This window comes from Lycium ferocissimum, chromosome 6 (assembly GCF_029784015.1).
Source record: "Lycium ferocissimum isolate CSIRO_LF1 chromosome 6, AGI_CSIRO_Lferr_CH_V1, whole genome shotgun sequence".
Lineage (NCBI taxonomy): Eukaryota > Viridiplantae > Streptophyta > Magnoliopsida > Solanales > Solanaceae > Lycium > Lycium ferocissimum.
In genome coordinates this window covers 72,426,906-72,454,830 of record NC_081347.1, presented here as the reverse complement: position 1 = coordinate 72,454,830, position 27,925 = coordinate 72,426,906, and the positions used below count along the sequence as shown (strand labels likewise).

The 27,925-nt window shown below is 34.5% G+C and overlaps 2 protein-coding genes across 3 annotated transcripts; one reads left to right on the top strand and one right to left on the bottom strand.

Moving 5' to 3' along the window:
* Positions 1-291: 291 nt before the first annotated feature.
* LOC132060346 (phosphoglycolate phosphatase 2) lies at positions 292-7,051 on the bottom strand. The gene is made up of 11 exons (XM_059453350.1): positions 6,832-7,051; positions 6,519-6,586; positions 4,605-4,697; positions 4,435-4,506; positions 2,940-3,011; positions 2,774-2,833; positions 2,635-2,687; positions 1,972-2,069; positions 1,769-1,868; positions 1,273-1,376; positions 292-796 (listed from the first exon to the last, which is right to left on the bottom strand). Exons 1-11 carry the CDS (start codon positions 6,917-6,919, stop codon positions 702-704), a joined length of 903 nt encoding a protein of 300 aa, XP_059309333.1. The 5' UTR covers positions 6,920-7,051; the 3' UTR covers positions 292-701.
* A 10,321-nt stretch (positions 7,052-17,372) lies between these two features.
* LOC132060345 (C2 and GRAM domain-containing protein At1g03370) lies at positions 17,373-26,863 on the top strand. 2 transcript variants are annotated; one of them, XM_059453348.1, is made up of 9 exons: positions 18,252-18,666; positions 20,320-21,546; positions 21,958-22,140; positions 22,645-22,928; positions 23,041-23,157; positions 23,648-23,910; positions 24,463-24,703; positions 25,522-25,797; positions 26,127-26,863. In XM_059453348.1, the coding sequence occupies exons 1-9, from the start codon at positions 18,318-18,320 to the stop codon at positions 26,334-26,336; spliced, it is 3,150 nt and encodes a 1,049-aa protein (XP_059309331.1). In that variant the 5' UTR covers positions 18,252-18,317; the 3' UTR covers positions 26,337-26,863. The 2 variants fall into 2 exon arrangements, with proteins under 2 accessions (XP_059309332.1, XP_059309331.1); XM_059453349.1 differs by lacking the exons at positions 24,463-24,703; positions 25,522-25,797; positions 26,127-26,863 and adding an exon at positions 17,373-18,163 and having other exon boundaries at positions 18,234-18,666; positions 23,648-23,914.
* The last annotated feature ends 1,062 nt before the right edge of the window (positions 26,864-27,925 follow it).

The following is a 27,925-nucleotide window of genomic DNA, read 5'->3' as shown; positions in this document are numbered from 1 at the left end:
TTATTTATTATTCTTTTCGTCCTCGAAGGGGCCACCTTTCAATAACCCCAAAAGCCGTACTTGGCCAAGAAAATTTAGAGCTTTTGAGCCTCACTTCTATATGGGCTAAAAAAATCTTAACCCAACTCCACTTAAATAAAGGGTTGGGTTGGGCCGACCCCGCGGGCCAAGCCCATATTGACAGCTCTACTTGTTGGGCGAAAGGAAGGGGTTCAATTATTTAATATTTTAGAACTTCTAAATCCTCTTGAGTGAATTCATTGCTTTGACATGTTTTGGTTGAAGCATTAATTAACTTGGATAGAGTTGAATATATAGGATAAAGATCCTTACAACTTACAAGAACACCAAGTTAGTCCAATTAATTATTCTCAACAGGACTAATTCTAAGTCATGATGAAAAAAATCACCACTCACTATCTTTTGTTGCCTTGCAAGTTGCAAATAGACTTCTTCTAAACTTGACTCTTAGTTCCCTTACTAGGATTTTGGTTACAGCTTTAACTTGTGCTGGCCAATCCCCTTGGGACACTCCAAATTTTCTTCAATCAAATTAAACAAAAATCTGACTTCAGTAATCAACTTATACATAATAAGAAATTTGTAACCCTCTAATTTGCTTGTTTCCACTGTTTCAACAATGGGCAGGCAGCTTTTGCTGTTTGCAAAGAATGCTAAACATACCACCTTAAAATATCAATCTAGGTATACTTGAGAATGTCAGCTATAGAATTGGTATAGTATTCTGGTTGAACTTCTTTGGATAAATCTTGAAAAGTTGATTCATTTGTTACACCTGAAAACCATAGAAGCAAGGACAATAGTTTTTGAGCACAGCTATTATTGGAAATTGAACCAACTATTTTAAAGCAAGTCGGAAAAATGGTCAAATTTGCCCATGTACTATCAGATATTGAGCAACTTTTCCCTCCGTTAGACTTCTGGTCTAATATTACCTTGCCACTAGGAGAAGTCTCGTTTTTCCCTTGACCCCCTAATGGAGCTCCAACTTGAGGGTAATTTTAAATCATAGTCAAAAGTTGAGGGTAAATTTGGACCCTTTTTCTCAAAGAATTAGGCTATGTGGAGTTCACCCATTTCATGCTGGAACTCCGTTAACAGAAAGGGCAAATACGAGATGATTTGCTAACGGCAAGGTTATGAATTGACCACTAGTATAACGGGTGGAAAAACTAAACAATTTCGGATAGTACAGGAGCAAATTTGGACCTTTTTTCCAAATAAACGAGGAAATGGAAAGCATTCGTCAACCTGAAAAAACAAGGAGAGTTCTACACCCAGCATTTTGTCCAAATAGAATATCAGTGTCCAATCTGTCACCCACCATGCACATCCTGGATGTCGTGATGTTATACCTGTTGAATGATAAATGGACCAATGTTAAAAAGGCAAAGAACTACCAAACTTTGAAACTCCTACTCGATGTTAGTGCTTTCTCAAACTTATTGTTCGACAACTGTCGATGCCACCACCCACAAGCCATCTATTCATAACTAGCTTTCTTTTTCTTTTCGACTAATTCCACAAGATACCTCCCACCAGCAACAGGTACACCAGGTAGCTCTGCCCACCAAGGCTAGGACAGATGGGAAGATTATCACCTATTTTTTTGGTCTCTGCTATGATTTGAACCTGAGACCTTATAGTTCTAGGCCCAGTTCATTGACCACTAGGCCACACCCTTGGGTGCTTCATAACTGGCTTTCACAAATAGGTTAATATACTAAGCTGCATTTAACTTTCTTACTTCTGCAATAGAAAGTCCATCAGAAAGGTCGATGGCTTTCCAACGGTAACAGGCTCTTTTTGGGTTGTTCCGCATATTGCAGCAACCATACATCCCGCACCTACAGCCACAGGCAAAAGAGATCAGTATCAAATTAGCAAGCTTTTACAGAATACTCACATGTGAAATCAATCTTTATTGAGGGACACTAAAGTGATATTTACCAGGCCATTCTTGAAGATCAGTAAAATGTCCCACTGCATCACGGTTGGTAGCAATAAAAAGGCAACCAGGATTCTCGCGAATACAGAGAGTTCCATACCTACAAACAGCCACCACAATGCCATTTCAAGGATCAGTTTGGCAAATGGAAAAGATGCCAGCTATGAATAAGTTGTCTTTCAGATTTGTTTTAAGTACATCACTTGAATACATATTTTCAGAAAACAACATTCTGTCATACATTAATAGACTGTTTGGCCAAGCTTCCAAAATCTGTTGATTTTGAAGTATTTATTTTTAGAAGTGCTTTTCGAAAAGGTACCTTTGCAGATAGTAGTTTGTGTTTAACTAATTAATTTGAAAAGCACTTTTGCCGATATTATAGCATTACTTTGTGCTTGACCAATGTTCGAAAGGTCTTCTAGGGAAAAGCTACTTCTTTTTTGGTTCTGAAAAACAACTTCTAGTACTAAAGCACTTATTTTTTTTCCCTAAAAGTAGTGCCAAACATCTCAATTTTCTAAAATAAGCACTTCTGGCATCCCGGAAGATTGGGCAAACAGGCTATTAGTTTACCAAACTCCCATGATAACAAAAGACTATCCTCTAAGACTCAGAAGCTATAATTCAAGTATATCAAAAAGGGAGGCCTTAAAGAGACATACTGTAGCTTATACAGGTTGATATACCGGTCAAATCCAACGATAACAGCTCCAACCTGAAGATAGAAATAGCATGGCTTGTGTTCAGCATGCAATAATGGAAAAGAAACCCATGGTAATTATAAGGAAAGGTGTACTTTACACTCTTATCATGCTCAAAAAGACAATCTGATTTCAGTTCAATATTCTTCTTTCCATCTGCCTGCAAGAAGGCTCAACATCAGCTACAAAACCTAAAATCTGTGAGAGCAACATACTAAGAATTTTTTTTTCCTACTAAGAATATGAGAGCAAAGAGGATAACATACTGGGCCACCTAGTGCTGTAAAACCAGCTAGCTCCAGTTCTTCCAGTATGCCTTCCTCACCTATTACATATACCTGCCAAATCAAGTTCAGGTCTAACCTTTAGATGAGCTGGGAGAATGAGTGAGACAAGTTAAGAGGATAACAAGTCACACTAGACTATGATTCTGACAAGATGCTTCGGCATGACCTAATATGCGGAATGCTTTTCATGAAATAAATGTATATATACATAAGCTGCATAATCAAATTTGGGCAATGGACAAAGCTTGCGAAAGAATTTGATCTCTGCTGCACACAACTCAGCATCTCCAATTAAGATGGAGTGAATGAGAAAATTGAGAAATCTATTGAAACTTGAGAAAGAAAAAAATAACAAGCAGACCAATTAAGTCTTGGAAATATAATTTTGTTTGAAATAAAAACTACAAGACTAAAATTACTCGCTATAAAAGATACAACAAGAATTCACATGCAAACAATGAACTACAAAACTGGGCGAATCTCATTTTCTGGCATATGTAAAAAGTGATCAACAAAAAGGAAAAACACTAGAACGTAGGCAACACCATACCACATAATACTTGGGATCTCAACTTTGCCATACATGTAGGTTAATGGTGTTTAATCGGTCCAAAAGTCGCTAAAAATGTTTCAGCACATAATCCAATGCCTTTGCAGGTTCATTTCCCAAACATTTTGGAGTAAATAAAGAAACTTACTATCACTTTTCAGACGTAAAATCACAACAAACATAAAACCATTAGAAATAATAGGTTGCTAGAAAGAGGGGGATGACAAGTAAATGAATCCATATAATCTTTTTTATTGTGCATTCAACCTTTTTGTCCTTAGTTAAATATTTCCTCAAATTCAATGGAAGTAAGATCCTTTCTAACAAGTTGAAAATTTTGGAAATTTGTATCCAGATTTGTTAGGTATAACAAAGGCACCTATAATAAATTGTATATTTATATAGTTCTTATAGATTTCTAGCTTGTGCACCTTACTTTTTCCTTTCTTTCAGTTTAATTGCACTTGCTTAGATGAATGAAATTACCTTTATCAGGAAACGAATGATATTACAAAGGATCTCTATCTGATGGAACAACGGTTATTGAGTCTTCAATAGTAACATTAGGAAGAAAATCAGTTAGTTTGGACTTTGGATTTGGTCTCTAAATTGTCTGAGGCAAAAATGTAGTTGCCCACTTGGAGCCTCATTAGTCGTTTGCAACATACTTCAGACCATAAATAGAAACCTTTAGTCCCTCAGCCGAACTAAATCGATCTTTTTAATTAAACAACAACGCCCTAGATTGTTCAGCTATTTAGACATCTACCCATATACATTCAGGTGTTAAATACACATTATTAAAATCAATTGCCCATTACTTAAATTGCCGACTTGTGCTACGGTTTGTTTCCTTCCTCCCATTCCATGAAACAAAATGAAGCGGAAAAGCAAAAGAACCTTGGAACCGACATATTAACTAACCTTCTTTTCTCTTGGAAAGTCATTGACTTTCAGATACATTGCTGCAGCAAATGAAGACGAGAATATCTCATCCTGCAGATACAAAGAGAATTTAGTTCTAAAATGAATGGATGAAATGCAGTTTCAGTATTTGTAATACTAGTAAAACTGTAAAAGGAAGACTGTTAAACCTCATTAACAGGAATTCCAAGGGAATGGAACTTCTTGGCATATTGCTTTCTTGATTTTGTTGAGTTGTTTGTTACAAATACCAGCTTCTTACCCTGCATGTAAACATCATCTCAATCTCAATATACATCATACGCGGTGAGTTACATGAGCATACAAAATCCAAATGAAAGAGACAACTTTGCTAAGGACATATGCATCTCAAGATAGATACACACACCCGGAGTCGTGGATAGCCATGTTCACAAGAAAGCAGATAATTATGCATTTTACGACCTAATTACGGCACAACAAAGTTTGCCTAAAAAGATTAAACTATTGAGTCTAGGAATGACACTGGATCCAAAAAGATAGAGGATTCATATATAGCCAAACGAAACATTGTTGTTTCCTTTATTATAGTCTTTCCAACAACCCCAAAGGCCCCATTTGCTACAAATACCAGCTCCTTACACTGCAATCCAACAGCATCTCAATCTCAATATACATCACACAGCCGGTTATATGAGCATACAAAATCCACATGAAAGCTGCAACTTTGCTAAGGGCATAGGCAAACACACACATATAGTACATAAAGCTTATAACTTTTGGCTGTTGTGTGTACTCAATTCACATTTATGCACACCCAGAGTCGTGGATAGCCATGTTTACAAGAAAGAAGATCAACGACCGATCCAAGATTTAAATTTGATGGGTTCAACTTGAGCTCTCAACTCGTTGTATTTTCTTAAACATGTTTTCATATGCTAATATTTGCTAAAATGTTACTGATTTTTCACATATGTATTAAGATTCTGTGTCGAAAATATTGGGTTCGCTTGAACCCCTGTCCTGCATTTGCCTAGGAAGCAAATAACTATCCATTTAACCTCATTATAGCACAATAAAGTTTGCCTTAAAACTATTGAGTTATTGAGTATAGGAACAAAATAGGTCTAAATAGATAGAGGATTCATATATGGCCACTTTGAAACGTTTTTTATTTCCTTTATACTCCCTCCGTTTCAATTTGTTTGTCTTACTATTTTTTTTTTAGTCTGTTTTCAAAAAGAATGTCACTTTCTATATGTCGAACCTCTTTACACCCAATATCCTACATGGCAGATTTAACACCACAAAATTCAATGCATATTTTAGTACATTACACAATCTTTAGTTTTAAGGCCACCAAGATTCAAATTTTTCTTTTTTATTTTCTTAAACTCCCTGCCGAATCAAATTAAGACAAACAAATCGAAACGGAGGGAGTAATAGTGTTTCCAACAACCCCAATAAACCCGCAGGTCCCCATTAATTTTCCTCTAGTATCCTTTAGAGATACAACAACAACAACAACAACATACCCAGTATAATCCCACAAGATAATGGTAAAAAACACTCCTCAAATATCACTTTTTTGTGAGTTCCTACCTGAACTATCAAGTGTTTGCGCTTGTTGCCTAAACTATCACCAACTATTTATCAAAACACACCTGAACTACCAAGTATTTGCATTTCCTACCTCAATTATCACCAACTACTTATCAAAACACACATCGACTAGTATTTGATGGTGCTGAAACTCGCAAAAAAATGATACTTCAAATGTATTTTTGACCATTATTTTTTTAAAAATTACCCGCGTGAAGTGCTACTTGACAACATTTTTAAACACAGAAAAAAAAAAATGTACACCACGCACCATCAAATATTAGTCGAGGTGTGTTTTTATAAATAGTTGGCTATAGTTTCGGTCGAAAACGCAAACACCTGACAGTTCAGGTAAGAAAGCCACAACAAAGTGATACTTGAGGTGTGTTTTTTACCATTATCTCTCTCCTTTAATTACAAAATTCACAGAATCCCAAACCAAAAAAAGAAGAAAAAAAAAAAGAAAGGAAAATAAAGAGAATGTAATAAAGAATTGGAAATACATGAGAACGAAGCAAGTCCAGTGTTTGAGGTACACCATCAATCAATTTCTCTCCCTTCCAAATTACACCTACAAAACAATAACAAGAAAATAATTTGTTAAAAAAAAAAAAAAAACTCTTTTACAAAATGACATGATAGAAATAAGAATAATAAAAAGTGGGTATTTTACAAAATTACAATATATGAATAGCAATAACACAAAAAGTGGTTATTTTACGAAATTACAAGATATGAATAGGAATAATACAAAGTGGCTATTTTACAAAATGAAATGATAGAACTCTGATTAATAAAAAGTGGCTATTTTCTTACCATCACAGTCGAAGAGAAATGCATCAACTGAATTAAGGAGTTGTTTAGCATTCTCAATAGACAATGATTTTGAGATTACTCCATTCATTATTTAACTCAGCTAATTACTGATGCAAAACTAATCAGTAATGACCAGTTCTTGGACTTAATAGTAGGATTAAGAATATTATTGGCGTAGAGACAACACTTGTGTGCCAATAAAATAGTGGCCAAAATAAGAATAAAGTGAATATGCTATTTGCTTAATATTCTTTTTTCAAGAAAATGACAAAAATAGTCACTTATGTTTGAGGTAGGTGCATTGAACAATTTTAGTCCTTTTATGTTTGCTAATGGTTTACACTTTTAGTCTCCGTCAAATATTTATCTGAACTTTGTCTGATCGATGTACAATTTTTGTAATTTCTGCCTTTTCTTATTTATTTATTTATTTATTTTTAGTGTCTGGTGTAACTTTTTGAGGTGTAAATTTTGCTATTTTTTTTTAGTATCAAGTGCAGTTTTTTATGTTGCATATTTTAAAATTTGATGGGAGTTCGGTGTTATGGTTAAATCTTCTTTTTTTAATTGTTTCCGTTAAATCTAATGAATATAAATTGTTGAATATTTGACGGGGACTAAAAGTGTTAACTTTTGGTAACATAAATGACCAAAACTGTTCAATACATACTTAAGGGACTATTTTGAATCTACCCTCAAACATAAGGGGTCATTTTTATCATTTTCTCTTCGGATTTCTATGATTTAAATTGGAAGGTTGCTAAGAGTATGTAATATGTACAGCCACGTATAGAAATAGGATAATACATACGACTCCCTTATAATTTTTTATCAGTTGCATGTTTAGCTTTGCTACAATGATATTATTTCTCTAAACTTGATCGAAGTGGTAATAATATAATGTAAAAGGCTCCAATATGTCATCGAACTATCGGAAATGGCTTATTTATGTCATTCGTCAATAGTTGGCTCATTTATGCCATCGAATTATCGGAAATGGGTGGGTGGGTGTATGGGTCGGATTTTTTTATTAATTTCGAAGTTAAAATTGGGCCGATTTAATTAAACGACGTAGACTTCTAATTGGAGGCCACGTGTCATATCTGGTATTATAAAACCGACATTGATTAAAATGGCATGGATGAGCCATTTTGGTAACAGCGATGGCATAAATTAGCCAAACTATTAATGAGTCGCATAAATGAGTCATTTCCTATAGTTCGATGGCATAAATGAGCCAAACTATTGATGAGTGGCATAAATGAGTCATTTCCGATAGTTCGATGGCATATTTGAGCCTTTTTCCGTTAATATAATTCATTCATCCCAATTTATGTGGCACTTTTTGAATCTCAAGATTCAAACAGATATTTTTGACCAAGATTTCCTTGGATGTCGTTTAAATGTATTGAATTACCAATTATTGTGACTTATACTCCCTCTATCCCAATTTATATGACACAATTTTCTTTTTAGTCTGTCCCAAAAAGAATGTGATATTTTTATATTTATGAACAATTTAGTACTTTTTATGTAATTTTTAAATATCTAGATTTTATCTCAATAGTTTATAGATTCTTTGCCCGAATACACGGTCAAATTTAACAAGCTTGACTCTCAAAATTCTGACATATAAATTGAGACAGAGAGAGTAATCTTTTATCTTTGGTAAGACCTTGTTGTGTATGCATGAAAGATATCACGCGAGGAGTAAATTTTAAACCCAAGTCAATGTGTTTTACTATTTCATCCATTCAAAATTAAGTAGGCGTCACGTCTCTCATACTTGCAGAGTCAAATTTATTTGTTGAAAGTGAGGGTGTCACTTCTCATACACTAGATTATTTAAATGATGCATGCAGAATCCGTACACTTTTCCAAACTTTGTAGCCTTTTGGTCACAAATTTTCCCCGTTGGGCAAGCGAAACGTTTGTCTTTCATGAGTAAAATACAACAACAAAATATCTAGTATAGTCTCACAAGTGGAATCTGGGGAGGGTAGAATGTACGCAGACCTTGAGAGGTAGAGAGACTGTTTTCGATAGACCCTTGGCTTAAGAAAAGTAACTCAAAACAGGTAGAAAAAGAAGTAACGGAAGTGAAGAAGTCATGTCAAAGCATATAAAAAACGGAACGATACACTACAAGCGTACAAGAAATAATAGATATTAACAAACATCGAAGGACAAGCTAATCGCATTTGTAATACTACAAGCGCTAACGAGACAACACTGCATTATCTACTGTATTCTACCTTAATGCGCGACCTCCGCGACCTCACCATCTAGGGTCGTATGTCGTCAATAGCTCCTGAATCGCGTTATGTCTTGTCTTATCACCTCTCCCCGTTACTTTTCCTACCACTTCTTACCCTCTCCTGCGCCCATCCATAGCCAACCTCTCACACCTCCGCACTGGGGCATCCACGCATCTCCTCTTCACATGCCCGAACCATCTCAGCCTCGCTTCCCACATCTTGTCCTCCACCGATGTCACTCCCACCTTGTCTTGGATATCTTCATTTATAATCTTATCTCACCTCGTGTGGCCACACATCCAACGCAACATCCTCATCTCCGCAACTTTTATCTTTTGAACGTGAGTTTTCTTGACTGGCCAACACTCCGCTCCATATAACATAGTAGGTCTAACCACCACTCTATAGAATTTGCCTTTAAGTTTTGGTGGCACCTTCTTATCACACAAGACTCCGGACGCAAGCCTCCACTTTATCCACCCAGCGCCAATACGATGAGTGACATTCTCATCAATCTCCCTATCCATTTGGATAATGGACCCAAGATACTTGAAGCTTCCTTTTTTTGGAATAACAACTCGGACGCGAGCTCCAACTTCATCACATTTGACTCAATACGATGAGTAACATCCTCATCAATCTCCCTATCCCCCTGAATAATAGACCCAAGATACTTGAAGCTTCCTCTTTTTGGGATGACACAGCATCAAGTCGCACTTCTACTCCAGCCTTATGTGCCATGTCACTGAACTTGCACTCTAAGTATTTTGTCTTGGTCTTGCTTAATCTGAATCCTTTAGACTCTAGGGTATGTCTCCAGAACTCCAGTTTAGCGTTAACTCCACTGTGAGTATCATCAACCAAAACTATGTCATCCGCAAATAGTGTACACCATGGCACCTCACTTTGAATTTGCCTCACCAATCCATCCATCACCAGGGCAAATAAAAATGGGCTAAGAGCCTATCCCTGATGCAACCCCATCATAATCGGAAAGTGTTCCGAGTCACCTCCCACTGTCCTCACTCTGATCTTGGCTCCAGCATACAAGTCTTTGATCGCCCTAGTATCCCAGGAACCCTCTAGCCTCCAAGCATCTCCATAACCTTCCTCGAAACTTTGTCGTATGTGTTTTGTAGATCGATGAACACCATGTGTAAGTCCTTCTTCCTCCCTCTATACTGCTCCATCAATCTTTCATGAGTAAAATGTTGGATAATTTTGGATTTAGAAAAATGTCGAATGTTTCAAGTTTAGAAAAAATGGAACGCACGTTTAGTCCTTGAAATATAGATAAATTTTAATATTAATACTTGCGATACCATATGATATAGCACATTTCACCTATAACTAATTAAAATATGCACTTTTAATCATTTTGCTCGTAAATCGTCACACATTTAACTAATTATCAGCTGCTAAACAAATTAATTACTCATGTTTTATGTCAAATATAATTCTAAAAATAATATAAATATAACTGATCTCTTATGTATAATCCAAAAGAACACATCTTAATTAATTTAAATTAAATATACTTAATAAAATATCACAAGAATTAAAAGTAAAATTTATGATAATTTAGAAACAAAAAATGTAATTATCCCTTAAAAATGTCAGAGAATATTCGGGCTGATAGTAGTTATGCACCATCTTTTGTTCTTTTATTTTATCTAACAAACTGCATAGTTTTAATAGCACGTGTGGACTACGGATTGCCAATTTTGAAAACAATGTAATATCACTTTTTTCAGCTTGACCCACATTCCTATAAGAAAAAGATTATTCTAAAGTAATTCTGGATTTATGTGAATATAATATGAGCCATTGGGAATCCAATGTCTCAACAAAATAAAAGCTGTTCATAAACCATACCTAAGATTAGAGATGATTCTTGATAACAATTTGTTGTTTTTGTTGGTGAATTTTTTCATATTGTTAATTTTTATATGTACCAACAATTACAAGTCGTAGTGGAGCAGTAACCGGTAATTATATTGCTTCATTTTTAATAAGAGATTTTGGATTCGAGAGATAATTTGAAACATTCAAAACCACGAAACATACCAAAACATCTAGTCCGAGAACTTAATAAGGACAAATTGAAGGTACGTAGAACAAATCAGTAACTTACTACGATAATCTTATTTGCTCTCGATTTTTAGACCAACCAAATAAATACATGACACATGTTGTAATATCATCTCTTATCACCGAGTCAAGTTAATTAGTACTATATGTTTTGACTGTAATTTATTATGTACTTATGATAAATTAATAATATGATTTTATGTAAGTATCAAATGCAGATAAATTTTTGCTACTCCATTTGCTCCACATATTATACTCACACTTCTTTTCACTAGTCCGTCTAAAAACAACCCCTTTTTATTAGTTAGTAACAACACACCATTATGTTTTTTTTTTTTTTTAATTATTTACACTTAATGTCATGCATTTATGACCACATAATTATCATAACATAAAAAGTCTAGGACCACAAGTCCAAGATTATTATTTTTTAGATTTATCCATGCAAAATTTGGAATAAATCGTAAAATTCAAGACATATTTTGGGCCAATAAGATTGGATTGGTTATTCATGCGAATTGCCCTTCTTTTGGGGTGGTCTTTAAATTTTGCCCCTCATAGTTGAAATATTTAAATTTTTGCCCTTGGAAATTTAAAATTCATAGGTTCCGGAGTTCGAACCCCACTCGATCAAAAATTTAAAAAAAAAATTCGCAATGAGTTTAAATTTCGCTATGCCGCGGCAAGATACACTTGTTAAGGAATTGCCAAAGTTATCTGCATTCGACATAATTTTCCTTATAGGCAAACTTGACATAAGTATGCGTCCGACATAACTTTGGTAATTCCTTCACAAGTTTTATCTTAAGTCCGGCATATTTATACTTGTAAACTAAACTTTTAGTTAAGCGCCCACGTAAATATCATTTTCTATGTACAGGGATTTTTTACAGATAGCTAAAAAAAAGATGCCCCGTAAATAACTTTTTCCTTAAGACATAAACTTTATCTTATAAGGCAAATTTTTAGTTATGCATGGAAAAGTTAACGCCTTTATAAGATACTTATATATGCCTTATGGACATACTTTTAGTTGTCGCTTAATCAAAAGTACGCGTAAGGCATAACTAGGAAAAAGACTTTTAGTTAACTAAAAGTTTGCCCAAAGTTTAAATAAAGTTTGCCCATAAGTATGCGGATCCGACATAAACTTGTTAAGTAATTACCAAAGTTATGCAGGACCCGGCATACTTATGCCAAGTCTGCCAATAAGGCATGAGTATGCCGAGTCTCGTATAATTGGTAATTCCTTAACAAGTGTATGCAGTCATACACGCGACCCAAACCTTGCCTTGCAATTTTTTTTTTTTTAATTTATGCTTGAGCGGGGGTTAGAACCGAATCCTCATGATTTACTGCGTGAACGCTCAGGATTGCAACGCGAACGGCAAAAATTAAAGACCAGCAATATGAGGAGCATAATTTAAAGACCACAAATATGAGGGGTAAAATTTAAAGACCACCCCAAAAGAAGGCAATCCGCGCAAAAAAATGGTTATTCAACTCAAGTCAAGTCAATTATATGCCAAACTATGACTGCAATTTCTAACGTCTTTCTTCCTTTTATAAGGTATTTAACTCAGATTTTAAACCAAACAGTTTAGTTCCTAAGTAGCTAGAATGACTAGGTCAACATTGACTTTTTCATATTACCGCCTTACTTATATATAATGTACTATTCATTCTTCATTTTGCTTTAGTATAATCATCTAGTATTCAAAATTCACTGGTCCAACTAATTCAGATTCAGCCATATAGTATTCAAATAAAAGAAAAATGCTAGAAGTTTCTCCATTTCTAAGGTTCGAACTCGAAACGAGAGAGATATTTAAATACTCGCTATGTTCAATTGAAGCTCATCAAAGCAAAAATGCAGGCAATGTTATGGGTTGAAATTTAAGCGCACCCAAATTCTTTCCCGAGTGAAATAAGAAAGCTTTTCATTTTGTTTAATGAAAGGGTTTGAATTCTTGCAATGATAACAAAATGTAGTTTGATCATCGAGGGATGAGGTGAGATCGGTAGAGTCTCTCTACTCTTAATTAGAGATTTCAGGTTCCAGTCCTGAAAATAAAAAATTCTTGATAAAAAATGCTTCTTCTTAAATAGGCCTCAAACGACAAAAAACTGATTTTATCGAGTCAATAGTTTCCGATAGGAAGTGCTTCCCGTTAAATCACTAAAGTTTAAATTGCATTTCTAGAACTAGAGTAGTAAAACTTCTCTGAGAATATTAATCATTCAGATGTTCAACATGTAAAAGCATTATGCACAAATTTGTACTATAGTATATTGTTCCAGTGTTGAAACAAAGAATTGTTTGGAAAAATGATAGATCCTAGTTGCACTAGGCCTAACATAGTGGGAACAATAAAAAATAAACTCATTAATTATTAGTGACTGGTTACCAAACTAATTGATGATTGTGCATGAGTAACTTTGGCACATTAAAAGCAAAGTTAGTTAACCACCCAATACAGAAAGAGAGTAGGTCTTAAACACTATTAACATTTCTTTCCAATCATTTTGTATCGATTGTCCATTGGTCTGATTAATCAGGATTAATGTCGGATAGGTTTATTGAGGTGTAAAGCGTTTTTTATCTAGAATATTTTTATTCTTATAGCTCAAAATCGAGACCTTTGACCAAGGATGAAAAGATTTTAATCATCGCACCACACCCCTTGATAATACCAATAACACGATAAGTGAATCGTTACAACAAGTAAAATTAAACTACTAATATTAAAAATTGCGTACAATGAGTATGCCCTTTCTTATGTCAATTTTAAATGTCGTTTTAATCATATAAATTTGCAGAATAATTGTTGTTTTAGGAAACCATAAAGGTCTTAATTTTATATTTATTATACAATCTAACTTTGCTCCAGTGATCTATACAATTTTAAAAAAAGTCTTTCTATGTTTATTTATACATTTGTTAAAATAAAGAGGAGATAACTCTGTTAAATAATTTATGATTAGTTACATTATTATTAAATAATTTTATTAATGAGTGTGTCAAAACTTTAAACTATACTTATTTTGAGATGGATGGAATATAATTTAATTTCCCGTAGAAAAAGATAGAGGTGCCCTTGCATTATGGATACCATCAAATCAAGTCAATCAAATGGACTTCCTCGTAGGACCCTGATTTCCAATTGCATAGTATCTGTATTTGTCACAGATGTGACCGACACAAACATACACTACTAGTACAAAACATTTCGAATATGGTGTTTTTTATTATTTCTCCCTCGAGGTTGATATATGTATTTTGAGGTTTCGATTAATTTGATTCGTGCTATGTAAGATTTATTAAAAATGAAACAATCACTATCAAAATGTTTTTTTTTTTTCATTTTATGATCTTAATCCGAAACTTCTAGTTATGGATTCAGAAATTACACTCCACTACCATTCTTAATGAATTTGACTACGGTGTTAGGTGCTACCAAATAGTCCCAAGACCCAGAAGCCGTTTGGACATAGTTTGAAATTATGTTTGGACATACAATTTGTATGTCTTAAGTTGTATTTTCTCTTATATGCATAAAAATCCCACAAGTTGTGAAAACTATCAAAACTTTCCTAATTCTTATACAATCTTACAAATGACCAAGTCATAGTTGATAACAAAATTAATACGCTACTAAAAGGCCTTTAAAAAAAATACAAAATCAATTTTAGTTCAATAAAAAGGAAAATTTAACATGAAGAGTAATGTAATCACTTTTTAAAATAATCCTCCTACATGGTACGAACATAAATAACGGTTAGTAAAAGTTAATGAGGTTGGTAAATGATTGGTGGGAGTAATTGTTAAAAATATTTACCAAATTGTTAAAAATATCTACCAACTTATGAGTCTTTTTTTATAAAATATAAACTTATGGGTGTTTCAAACCCCAAATCATGTCTTTTTGGATGATTTGATGTTTGAAACTATAAGATAAAATACATATCCAAACGCTGATTTCATCGCATGATTCTAAATAATGATTGGAATCGCATGTCCAAACGCCTATTAACATTCAAGAAATTGATGGAACCTTTTATTAATTATCTATGTCCTTGTTAATTGTGATTAGGATTTAGTGTAAGTGTCAAAAAGCTACTACCACTAGACTAGACCAAAATCATTGGCAGGTGTGCTTTTTGTGTTTCACAAGTGAAAATGACCGTTTTGCCGGAAAAAAGTTAAAAAGACAAAGCAGTTAAAAAAAGTTAAACAAATACATATGTTCTTTCTCAGAGACGTGTTTTTCTCAGCTTGTGCATTTGTTTTTTTACCAACAAAACCTCCCGGATCACAGTGGATAAATAAGGGCCCTCCATCCTCGATTAAAGGTATCGAGTTCGAATCTTGAATATGAATTTTTATCGTTTGGGAGCGTATTCCTTTTAATGGACCTTATGTGTCACGAATTCAAATTAATTAGGGGTTTTAATGCGAGTGTCGAACACCGAGTGATTAAAAAAAAATTATTTTTTCTTTTTATAACAAGAAGTACCAAAAAGGGAAAAGGGAAAATGTGGATGTGGTGGAATGAATGCACTTTAAATAATGAAAGAATCGGTGTAGCAAGGCAAGCAGTGATATATTGGCCTTTCATGGAAAATTCCCCTTCAACTCTCTTTGCAAAAGGGAAGTGTTCCTTCAAGCTTAGTATTTTTTATTATCTTCACCACCATCAAATTCTTGTGTTGACTTTTGTGTTTAAGTGGTCATTAAATATGATCCATGGGATAGTAGTACTTTTTTATTTATTTAACAATAGTAGTACTTTTTTATTTATTTAACACAAGTTCAAGATCTAGGATTGCATTGGATGCTTGACAACATTTAACTAGGAAATGATTGACAAAATAAAGGTCGCGGTGGGTGAAATTCATTATGGTGAGATAAATCGTTCTCGAATTTTGATAGATAGTTTCTATCAATCAACAGAAGACTCACACGTACTGAAAGGATACGGCTTTAAGAGATAGACTTGATCGAACGACCAACCACGTTCTATTTTATAGGAGATAAAATTCAAAAGATCATTATTAACGTGTAGCAGATTGATCAGAGTGAGTAATAAGATAATCAAGAAGAAATTAAATCGATTGATTGAAAGGTAGATAGGGAACACGGGACATGGACCACCTAGTTATGAGTCATGACAATAGCATCTCATACCATGGCCTTTAACTTTTTTTGGTATTACTGACAAATTAACTATATGAACATTTTTCAACTCCACATTTTGTGGGGGAAAAGTTAATAAAAGTGAAAGTGTTGTGTTCTTTTTGAACCCCAAACTACATCATATATCACCAATCAACAAAAATCAGTACAACTTATATTCTTTTGTGGGAAAAAGGTTAATAAAAGTGAGAGTGTATTGTTCTTTTTGAACCCCAAAGTACATAGTATATCTCAAATCAGCAAAAAATCAGTACAACTAATATATATATATATATATATTATTTTTTTTTGCTTTTTTTTCTTTCTTGTAACTGCAAAATAGATAAAGGCAAAAGTTGTTTATCCAAAAAAACAAAAAGCCCCTCATTTTGGACATAAAAAATATAAAAAACAGAAAGAGCCAAATTTTATAGTAAAGCTAAAGAAGAAAGCCCCTTAATGAGGCAAAAAGCTTAAAACTCTAACGTAAAGCTATTAAAGAAGTGGTTATATTAATGGCTGCTAATATTTACTCCCTCCGTCCCAAATTAGTTGACACTTTTCATTTTTCGAGAGTTAAACGAGCTATTCTTTGACCATAACTTTTTCATTTATTTTTTAAATATTTCAAATTATTAATGATGATGACTTATAGTACTTTTTTTGTAGTTTCCAGCTATGTAAATTTTATCTCAAAAAATTTAAAAATTCTACGTGCAAACACACGATCAATTAAAAAGTTTGACTTTCGAAAAACGAAAAATGTCAAATAAATTAGGAGTATATTTAGTACTCCTATATAGTTTGTTTACTTTTAGGAAGTTATAATTAAAAAACAAAAAAGTCAAGTCCAAATTCATACGCGTAAACTGCAACTTGAGAAAGAAACAAAAAACAGTTTTACTGAAAAGTTTTTTTTTTTTTTAAAAAAAAAAAAACTATTTTTATTATTTTAATTATCAAAAAAAATAAAACTATTTTTATTATTTTAATTATCTTGTTACTCTTTCTCATTTTTTCCTTCTTCCTTCCCTCCAATCTCCATTTTTTTCTTCCATATTCAACATTTCTAAATCAGGGTCTCTTTAATCTTAGACAAACATTGCTTGTATTTTATTTTCTTGATTTTCTTAATTAAAAATTCAATCTTTGGTCCATTTTTGTATGTGGGGTATTTTCTTGATTTTGCCATTGTTTATTTTTCTTTGAATTGATCCTTTCAATTGTCCTTTCTGCAAAAAGTTTGAGCTTTTGATAATTTATTATAACTATTTATGAAAATTTATTTGTACTTGCTTAAAGCCATTGACCTAGAAAAGTCAAATTCCTATTTTTGTGTATGTCTCCTCAACATTGTGTCTTAGTTTGCAGCCTTTGAAGAAATGTTTTAATAATAATTACTCATTTTTTCCCCTCATTGGTTAATTGAACTTATACCATTCTTGATCACACGTTTGTTCAATTAAAGTTTGAACTTTTCTTATCCTTTTTTATTAGTTATTATTAATAGTTAAGGTCATTTGATTAAAAAAACAATTTTTTGGTTTTGTTTTTGAACTTTAGAAAGTGGGGTTGTGTTGTTTTTCAATAAAAATTTGATCTTTATAGTTAAGGTCATTTGAACAAAAATCAGTTTTTTGGTTTTGTTTTTGAACTTTAGACAGTGGGGTTGTTTTCTTTTTCAATAAAAAATTGATCTTTAAAGTTAAGGTCATTTGATCAAAATTCAGTTTTTTGGTTTTGTTTTTGAACTTTAGAATGTGGGGTTGTGTTCTTGTTTAATAAAAATTTGATCTTTATAGTTAAGGTCATTTGTTCAATCAGTTTCTTGGTTGGTTCTGTTCTTGTTTAATAAAAATTTGATCTTTATATCTAAGGTCATTTGATCAAAAATCAGTTTCTTGGTTATTTTTGAACTAGAGAAAGTGGGGTTATGTGATTTTTCATTTTGTTTGGTAAATATGAAGCTTTTAGTAAGAGTTATTGAAGCAAGAAACATACCAGCAATGGACCCAAATGGTTTTAGTGATCCATATGTGAAGTTGTCATTAGGAAAACAGAAGTTTAGAAGTAAAGTTGTGAAGAAAAATTTAAATCCATCATGGTGTGAGGAATTTGCCTTTAAAGTAGATGACTTGAAGGAGGAGCTTATTATTTCTGTTTTGGATGAAGATAAATACTTCAATGATGATTTTGTTGGCCAAATTAAGTTTCCAGTATCTCAGGTTTTTGAATCCAATGATAAGTCCCTTGGCACTGCTTGGTATACTTTGCAGCCTAAGCATAAGAAGGGCAAAAACAAAGATTGTGGTAAGTTGGTACATTTCTTCTTGTTTGGTTGGTTTTGTTGTTTGAATGTTTAAACTGGTTTCAGATAGGAAATGTTTCTGTATCTGCTAGAGTTATATGTCTTTCCATTTTGCTTCACAGGTTCAAGATTTTGTTACATTGATAACCGGTGATAGCATGCTAATTACTTCCTCTGTTCCAATTTATGTGAAGCTGTTTTTGATTGGGCACAAAGTTTAAGAATGAAAGGAAGACTTTTGAAATTTATGGTCCAAAATAAGGCAATAGATATTTGTGTGGCTATAAATCATTCCAAGGGTAAAATATTGTTACTAAATATTAAAGGTGTCATCTTTTTAGACTGACTAAAATGGAAAGTGTGACATATTGGAACACAGGGGAGTACCATCTTTACCAGATCATCAATCAATGCTTATCAAGAGATTTCCGATAGTAAATCGTCATTCAGCTGGTTTTCAGATAGGAAATATTTCTGTATCTGCTAGAATATATGGTCTTTACATTTGACAAGGTCTCAGGTTTAAGATTTTATTACACTAGCAGTGAATTTTAACCTGCGATAGCATGTTAGTTACCATCTTTACAAAATCATCAATTAATGCTTATCAAGAGATTTTGGATAGTAAAGTCAGCAAAATACTGGACATTCAGCTGATTTCAGAGAGGAAATGTTTCTGTATCTGCTAGAATATGGTCTTTCTATTTGCTTCACACGTTCAAGATTTTATAACATTGATAACTTGTGATAGCATATTAGTTGCTATCTTTACCAGATCATCAGTTAATGCTTATGAAGAGATTTCGGATAGTAAACTTAGCAAAATACTGGACAGCCAACTGATCTTGGATAGAAAATGTTTCTTTATCTGCTAGAATATATGGTCTTTCTTTCCTTTTTGATGATGACTTATGTGGTTGAATGCTGTTGAGATGGTTTAACCAGGTCTCTCATCACTCATGTTTTAAGAACTTTCTGTTGCATGTTATTAGCAATAAAGGCGTCTTTGCACTAGTCGAGATATCTATAGATACATCCTCGGATGATTAGGCTGTGTGTGTCCCTAGAATGGAATATCTAGATGGAACAAATCAATTTCATTTTAAAAGCCATGATGCTTGATAAAATTCAATGTATCAATTACAAATACTCCTTCTCTCCCAATTTATGTGAAGGTATTTGACTGGCACAGAGTTTAAGAGAAAAAGAAAGACTTCAAAAACTTGTGGTCCAAAATAAGTCATAGATATTTGTATGGCTATAAGTCATCTCATTACGGGTAAAATGGGAAGTTTTAAGTTAAATTATTACTAAGAGCCTGCTTGGATTGGCTTAATTCAGGTACTTTTAATCCAAGATAGCTTTTAAACACTTTTGTAGTGCTTGAGTAAGATTAAAAAAAGTGGTTAAGCACTTATTTTTAAGCCAAAATAACAAAAATAAGCCAAAAGCCATAATTTAGGATTCATAACTTATGCTTATAAGTCATAAGCCCATCCAAACAGGCTCTAAATATAGAAAGGTGTCTTTATTTTTGGGACTAACTAAAAAGGAAAGAGTGTTTAGATGGAGGGAGTATCAATTACAAATAGAGTTTCTTTTATGGTTTCAACAAGTCCAGTTAAGGATTTAATTGTGTTCTTCCTTTTTAATAGGTCAAATTCTTCTCACAATATGTTTCTCACAAGGCAATACATTGGCGGACTTGCAATCCGTTGGTGATCATGGTTCGAAGAAGTTGCCCGATGTGGCATTAACTGAATCTCCTTCTTTGTCTTCCAATGGCACCGTGAGATCATCTTCTCCTTCAAGATCCGAAGAAGCAGCCGAAAAGCCTCATGCACAGACCTTTGCTGGTCGACTTGCTCAAATTTTCAACAAAAACGGGGAAAATGCAGTATCCACAACTAACCCGAAAGCTCCAGATATAACAGCAACGACCGAAAGTGCAAGTACGGCTGCTTCCGAGAATGCACAAGAGGAACAACAGTCCACATCGGGAAACTTTCAAGAATTATTGAAAACCATGGAGGTGAAAGAACAAGGAAGTACCGAAGTTTCGAACCTTCCCGGGGTAGTAGTGGATCAATTGTATGCTATTGCCCCTCATGAATTGAATTCGTACCTTTTTTCGCCGGATTCAACCTTCTTTAAATCCTTGGCAGATATTCAGGGATCCACAGAGTTGAAAGTCGGGCCTTGGAAACTTGAAAATGAGAGTATAAAAAGGGTGGTTACTTTTATCAAAGCTGCAAGTAGATTGGTCAAGGCTTTAAAAACTACAGAGGACCAAACGTATCTTAAAGCCGACGGTAAGTGTTTCGCTGTTTTAGCTGTTGTGAGTACCCCGGATGCTCCGTATGGAAGCACTTTCAGGACAGAAGTACTTTACAATATTACCCCTGGGCCGGAACTGCCTTCGGGAGAACAGTCTTCAAGGTTAGTAGTATCATGGAGGATGAATTTCTTGCAAAGCACTATGATGAAAGGTATGATAGAAAACGGTGCACGGCAAGGTATTAAGGAGAGCTTTGAGCAGTATGCGAATTTATTATCCCAGAATGTAAAGCCAGTCGACGCGAAGGACATAGGTACGGAGAAAGAACAAGTTTTGGCATCTCTAGAAGTGGAGAAACAGTCCGATTGGAAGCTGGCTGTCCAGTACTTTGCTAATTTTACTGTAATTTCGACCTTTTTCATTGGGTTGTATGTATTGGTGCACATCTTGTTGGCCATGCCTAGCACAATACAAGGGCTTGAGTTTGTTGGCCTTGACTTACCGGATTCTATTGGTGAATTAATTGTGTGTGGAGTGCTAGTACTTCAAGGAAAACGGGTGCTGGAGCTGATATCACGCTTCATGCGGGCTAGAGTGCAAAAAGGTATACGGTTATTAGTTTTTTGTTTGGTTAATAGCCTGTTTGGCCAAACTTCCAAAATCTGCTTATTCTGCAAAGTACTTTTGTCAGAAGTGCTCGTTGGAAAAGTACTTTTGTAGAGTAGTAGAGAAAAAGCTACTTCTTTTAGCTTCATAAAAAAGTGGACCCAAATCTTACACATTTGGGTCCACAAACTTCTGGTCCACTTTATTGTAACACAAAAGGAAGCCTCACACAACTTGTGTCAGTTGTGTGAGGCACATAATAATGTTTTTCGAATACCCGGGGTGGTGAATGTTCTTCTTCCCATGTTCACATGCTGACTTTTAAGAACTTTCACCTATAACGTCTTTAACATGTATACATTGTTTTTCGAAGGTGTTTGATGTGTTTTATCTTTGATGATTTAACCAGGAAGTGACCATGGAATCAAAGCACAAGGGGATGGTTGGCTGTTGACCGTTGCCTTAATTGAAGGAAACAATTTGGCAGCTGTTGACTCAAGTGGGTTCTCTGACCCGTATGTGGTGTTTACATGCAACGGGAAAACTAGAACCAGTTCAATCAAGTTCCAAAAGTCTAATCCCAAATGGAATGGTAGATTTTTATCTTCTGAAGAATCAGTTGTCTTTATTTGAAGTTCTATAGCAGTCGTTAGAGCTGGCAAAATGGTTAAGAAAAATAAGTAACCATCCAATCCGACTCATTAGATATGTGTTGGATAACTAACTTTTTAAATATGGATCAGATATGGATATTATCCACCTAAATATGGATATCTGGATATCCATGTTATCAATACCCATTTGTCTGGCTTTCAGGTAGTCTAAGCTTATTTTGGCTTACCTTGTATTCTCACTACTATTCCTGAAACCATGGAGAATATGGATATCCATATTATACGTCGGTTAACCCACTTATTATCCGTGTTAAATATGAGCGGGTCGGATATTTTATCTGTTTTTGTGTAACCCATTTTCGACCCGTCCATATCCGATCCGACCTGCCCGTTTGCCTCTCCTAGCTGCCGTCATTTGAGCATTTATACAAGGTCATCTTTTCATTAGTTTTGATTAGTGGTTTGAACCTCGTTACATGCAGAAATATTTGAATTTGATGCAATGGACGACCCACCATCTGTTCTGGACGTAGAAGTGTTTGATTTCGATGGACCTTTTAGTGAGGCTACATCTCTTGGGCATGCTGAAATCAATTTTGTCAAAACTAATATATCAGATCTGTCTGATGTTTGGGTTCCTCTTCAAGGGAAGTTGGCTCAGGCATGCCAGTCCAAACTGCATTTAAGAGTTTTCTTGAATAATACAAAGGGTAGCAATGTTGTCAAAGACTATCTGTCTAAGATGGAGAAGGAAGTGGGGAAGAAGGTACATCATCCATTTCTGCAGTTAAAGTTACATGGTCAATGGATCTCATTAACTATGCTTTATTTTTCTTTCTTAGTCTTGCTTAACGGTGTTCTCTGAATAATTTTTGCAGATAAAACTACGATCTCCTCAGACTAATTCAGCATTCCAAAAGCTCTTTGGGCTTCCACCAGAGGAATTTCTCATCAATGATTTTGCCTGTCACTTGAAACGCAAGATGCCCCTCCAGGTAGCTATGTTTATTGATTCTTTGTGTGGATAAATCATGGAATGTTGCTTTTGAACAGTGTCCTTAGGGGTTGTTTAGTTGCTGGGTAGGAAGTGAATTATTCATGTAGTAAAACCAACATAACTAGTACCATGTTTGGTAGCATTTTGGTTGATGCGTATAAAATTCAGCACACAAAATACAGTTTACAATACCGCATAACTAAAACGTGTATAGGTTATGAGTCAATTTATCTATTATTTTATGTGGAGTAGAAGATGAAATAACTAATCCATGAATAAGTAATACATGAATGACTAAAGCCTGCATAACTCTAACTAGCAACCAAACGACCCCTTAGTGTATTCTGCATCAATTGGTCAAGATTGCTGACGTGCTCTCTGTCTGATATGGCTCTGGTATCTTGTCAAAGTTGTAAATGAGCCTCTGCCAACTTGCGGAGATATGATGCTTTCTTTATTAATGCATTCAATCTTGATATTTGGTTCAGGGCCGTCTATTTTTGTCTGCAAGAATAATTGGGTTCCATTCTGATCTATTTGGACATAAGACCAAATTTTTCCTTCTTTGGGAAGATATTGAAGACATTCAAGTTGAATCTCCTACTTTGGCATCAATGGGTAGCCCAAATGTTATCATGACTTTAAAGCCAGGTAAAGGTTTTGATGCAAGGCATGGTGCCAAGACTCAAGACCAGGAAGGCAGGCTGAAGTTTCATTTCCACTCTTTTGTCTCTTTTAATGTGGCTCACAGGTAACTTTTCACCTCTTTATGAACAGAGAACCTATTTTGAACTAGTACTTAGGGTGTGTTTGGTATGAAGGAAAATGTTCTCTTGGAAAACAAGTGAATTTCTTATTTATTTTCTAGTGTTTAGTAAGTAAAAAGAATATTATCCCAAGAGCATTTGTATGCAATCTAGCAAAACACTATGGGGCGGGATGGGGTGGGGACTGGGAGTTCGGGAGTGGCAGGGGGTGGGTTGGTCAAGGGTTGGAGTTTGGGGCGTTGGGTGGGTGGGGAGGAGACGACGAACTTGGAATATCACTTATGGAACTCGATTTCCCTACTTCTCTGAGGGAAGTCTTTCTCCTCATTTTTAAGGAACTTGTTTTCCTAGAGAAAAATTTTTCCAAAACATTTTGACCAACCAAACATGGAAAAATTCGAAAACTTTTTTTGGAAAATGTTTTCCTCCATACCATACCCTTAGTGTAAGATTTGTCCTTCAGCTTGGGATGGTTCCTCCTCTGAGAAGCTTTTAGTGATAACGAGTAATTTTAATTCATTTGGTTATGTGTCTAGGACTATCATGGCATTGTGGAAGGCAAGAGCTTTGAGTCCCGAGCAGAAGGTGCAGATAGTTGAAGAAGAATCCGAAGCTAAAAGCCTTCAAATGGCAGAAGAGGATTCGATAGGCAACGACTTCCAAGCTGCAGATGATGACTCTGAAGGCAAAAGCCTTCAATCGGAAGAGAGCGGATCATTCGTTGGCGTGGAGGATATACATATGTCTATCGTTTACTCCTCTGTACTTTCAGTTCCAGTGAGTATCTCCCCTGTCCTCAAGTTATCTCTCTTTCTCTATACACACACGCACACACACCCACACCAGTGGCGGATGCAACATGCAGATACCGGGTTCATCTGAACCAAGTACTTTTAAAGCGGAACATAAATTTATGTATAAAAAATCACTAAAATTGCATTTGAACCCATAATTTTACAAATATAATGGGTTCAATACTAAGAACCTTAAAGATTGAACCCGTATTTAAGTCCTGGATCCGCCTTTGACACACACAAATGCACACACATCTCTAGCATGTTTTGGCGTCCTATATGTTATTCTTTTTCTTTTGTTCCAGAGATTTTAGGTTTGAGTATATTGGATGGATTTCGGTTGAGATGGGATTAAAGGCCTGCATGTAGTGGTGGTTAAATTGTTCACCAACTTCCGTTAAAATTGCCTCAATTATAGTTAAGACTATCTGTTAATTGCTCTATAGTTGTAGTAAAAAATCAGAGCTTATGAAATAGGAATTCTTTATGACGTTTCACATTTCTTTCTAGAAAAAGTTACTTTTACCTTCTATTTTTGGCCAAAGGTTGCTCTTCATGTGAGAGTACGTTTTCATTTCTATTTTCATTTATTTGTTTCCTCTAATAGCATTAAGTTATTTTTTGCATGAAGAATACAATCTTCCTCTAGATGTACCAAAAATGCAGAACCAAAAATGAAAGGGGCAACTCATAATGAACCCACCATGACATGGATTTTTATTGTCTTGTTATAATTTCCTTTTTCTTTACGGTAAGAACTATTTTCTGACTTGCAATTTTTGATTTTCTGGTTGTTTGCAGACAGAATTTTTCATGGAATTATTCAGTGGGAATGAACTTGATCGTAAGGTCATGGAAAGAGTCGGTTGTCTTAATTATTCTTATAGTCCCTGGGAAGAATCTGAGAAGCCTGATGTGCATCAGAGGCAACTTTATTATAAATTTGATAAGTGTATATCCCGTTATCGAGGTGAGGTAACAAGCACGCAGCAGAGATCTCGCCTTTCTGATAAAAACGGCTGGCTCATAGAAGAGGTCATGACTCTTCATGGAGTTCCATTGGGTGATTATTTCAATGTAAGGACACTGGCATACTCCTTGTATTAAGACTCAAGGGCCCGTTTGGCCATGAGAATTATTCACTTTTTTCCGGAGTTATTTTTCACTTTATTTCAAAATTGTTGTTTGGTTATAACATTTTGAAATCCAACTTGGAGTTGGATTTCAAATTTGGATAAATTCTCCAAACTGGTTTTCCAGAATCTTCATAAATTCCAAATGAAGTGCTCTCTTCTCTCCTTTGCCAAGAGTATAACCTATGGTCAAACACCTACTTATTTTCCATTTTAACTTGTCTTTCGGGCTACTTCGTTGATTCATTCTTTCCTTGTTTTGTGTTTTGGCAGCTTCACCTGAGATACCAGGTTGAGAATGTCCCCTCAAGATCGGGAAGATGCAACGTCCAAGTACAACTGGGAATTGGTTGGTTGAAGTACTCGAGACATCAGAAAAGGATCACAAAAAACATAGTTTCTAATCTGCAAGAGCGCCTACTAGTCATGTGCAGCGGAGTTGAGAAGGAATATCTCTCAAAATCTGATCCCGTCGTGATCTAGAGGGTTCATTGGCTTTTGCAAACATTTATTTGAAGGATTAATCATCCAAATCTCCATCGGAGCAAAGTTTGTGTATAGTTCTTGAGTCACTAAGAAGTGAACGGAAGAAGCAAAAATGTGTAAAACTTGCACTATGGAGCTCAGTTTATGGTTGAAGATATCAAGAATGCTCGGTCAAGACAGCGTCTCCCAGTCGCAACATACGGATACGTGTTTAAACTTTTTGTATGATAGCGACCCCAACTAGTTTGGGATTGAGGTGCAATTGTTGTACAACATCTTACATTCAAGTAGATGCACAACCCTCTTTTTTTTTTTTTTTTTTTTTTTTTTTTGTGACATGAAATAACTTTCATTACTTCAATCTATAGGATGAAGAGAAATTTTTTGGTATGTACATAATATCCTCTATTTTAGGATTTGATTAGTTCTTTGGAAGTCCAATGTATTTTATTATTTGGCCAAGTGAACAGTGAAAACCATTCATGATAACTGTTGAGGTTTTTGTGGAATTAGTATTTTCTTAATTTTGTTTTTTAAAGGGCTATTTGGTTAAGCACATTTAACTTTCAATTAATTGAAATGTGCACCTTTGATCCTTCGAATTATGGATGTTTACAGACTTAGCGAATTATTAACTATTAAACGATGTAATTAGGTATGTGTTATGTTAAATTTATATTGTTACTCCATATTTGAGGGTAATATAGTTGTTAAAATAATTTACATACAAACTATTTCGTATCTAAGGGGATCAAATATACACATTTTATTCAATTCAAAATTAGAGATGCTTAGTAAAAAATAACAAAGATCAAAATTAGAATCTATTAATGATCGATGAAATGACTCATGTAAAAGCATATGGATGCAAAACTTACCCTGACACTGCATCCCGTGGTCGAATCCATGGCTCGAACCCGTAACCTAAAGGGAAATGAATCAAACATATTGAGGAGGACCTTTCACAAAGGCCAATAGTCGATAGTTGATATCTTTAGCCTTAACTTTTTTATCTACTTAAAAGTTGATGGGAGTACAGTTTGCTCTATTTATCCTATTGGAGCTAGAATGGAATGGAAAGAAAGTTGTCCTTATCTTCTCCTCCAACCGATACCTCATCCGAGATCTTTCAGGGGCTGATATCTCCTCTCAGTTCTGATCTGGACAAAGGCCGATCAAAGAAAGTACCCCTATATAGCTTGGTATTAACTCGATCACACAAAGACACTTTTATTATTGCTTCGAGACTTCACTTCTCCATGCTCCATCATATACCATAAATTTTTTAACTAAACATGTTTTCAATTTATTTTTTGACAAAAGACCAAAAAAGAATCATATATTTTAATGTTGTTTTTCCAAATAAAATGTTACTAAACAAGCCTAAACTAATCCAATTCTACCTCTCAACGAGTGCAAAATAGAGAAATAGTGTGAGTTCCTATAAGAACATATAACATTTTCTGTGACGGATCATGTCTTACCCCAAAACCAATCATTAATGTGAATTTATAATTATAATGATGAAATTAGGTTAGTTTCTTGAATATTTTAGTAACTTTATATCGGTAAAGTTTAATTATCTC

Coding starts and splice junctions, on each gene's coding strand:
- LOC132060346 (XM_059453350.1), bottom strand. CDS start 6,919: ATGAATGGAGTAATCTCAAAATCATTGTCTATTGAGAATGCTAAACAA. Junction 6,587..6,831: donor ATTTCTCTTCGACTGTGATG/GTAAGAAAATAG, acceptor ATTGTTTTGTAG/GTGTAATTTGGAAGGGAGAG. Junction 1,869..1,971: donor TGATCTTCAAGAATGGCCTG/GTAAATATCACT, acceptor CTGTGGCTGTAG/GTGCGGGATGTATGGTTGCT.
- LOC132060345 (XM_059453348.1), top strand. CDS start 18,318: ATGAAGCTTTTAGTAAGAGTTATTGAAGCAAGAAACATACCAGCAATG. Junction 18,667..20,319: donor GGGCAAAAACAAAGATTGTG/GTAAGTTGGTAC, acceptor CCTTTTTAATAG/GTCAAATTCTTCTCACAATA. Junction 22,141..22,644: donor GTCTAATCCCAAATGGAATG/GTAGATTTTTAT, acceptor CGTTACATGCAG/AAATATTTGAATTTGATGCA.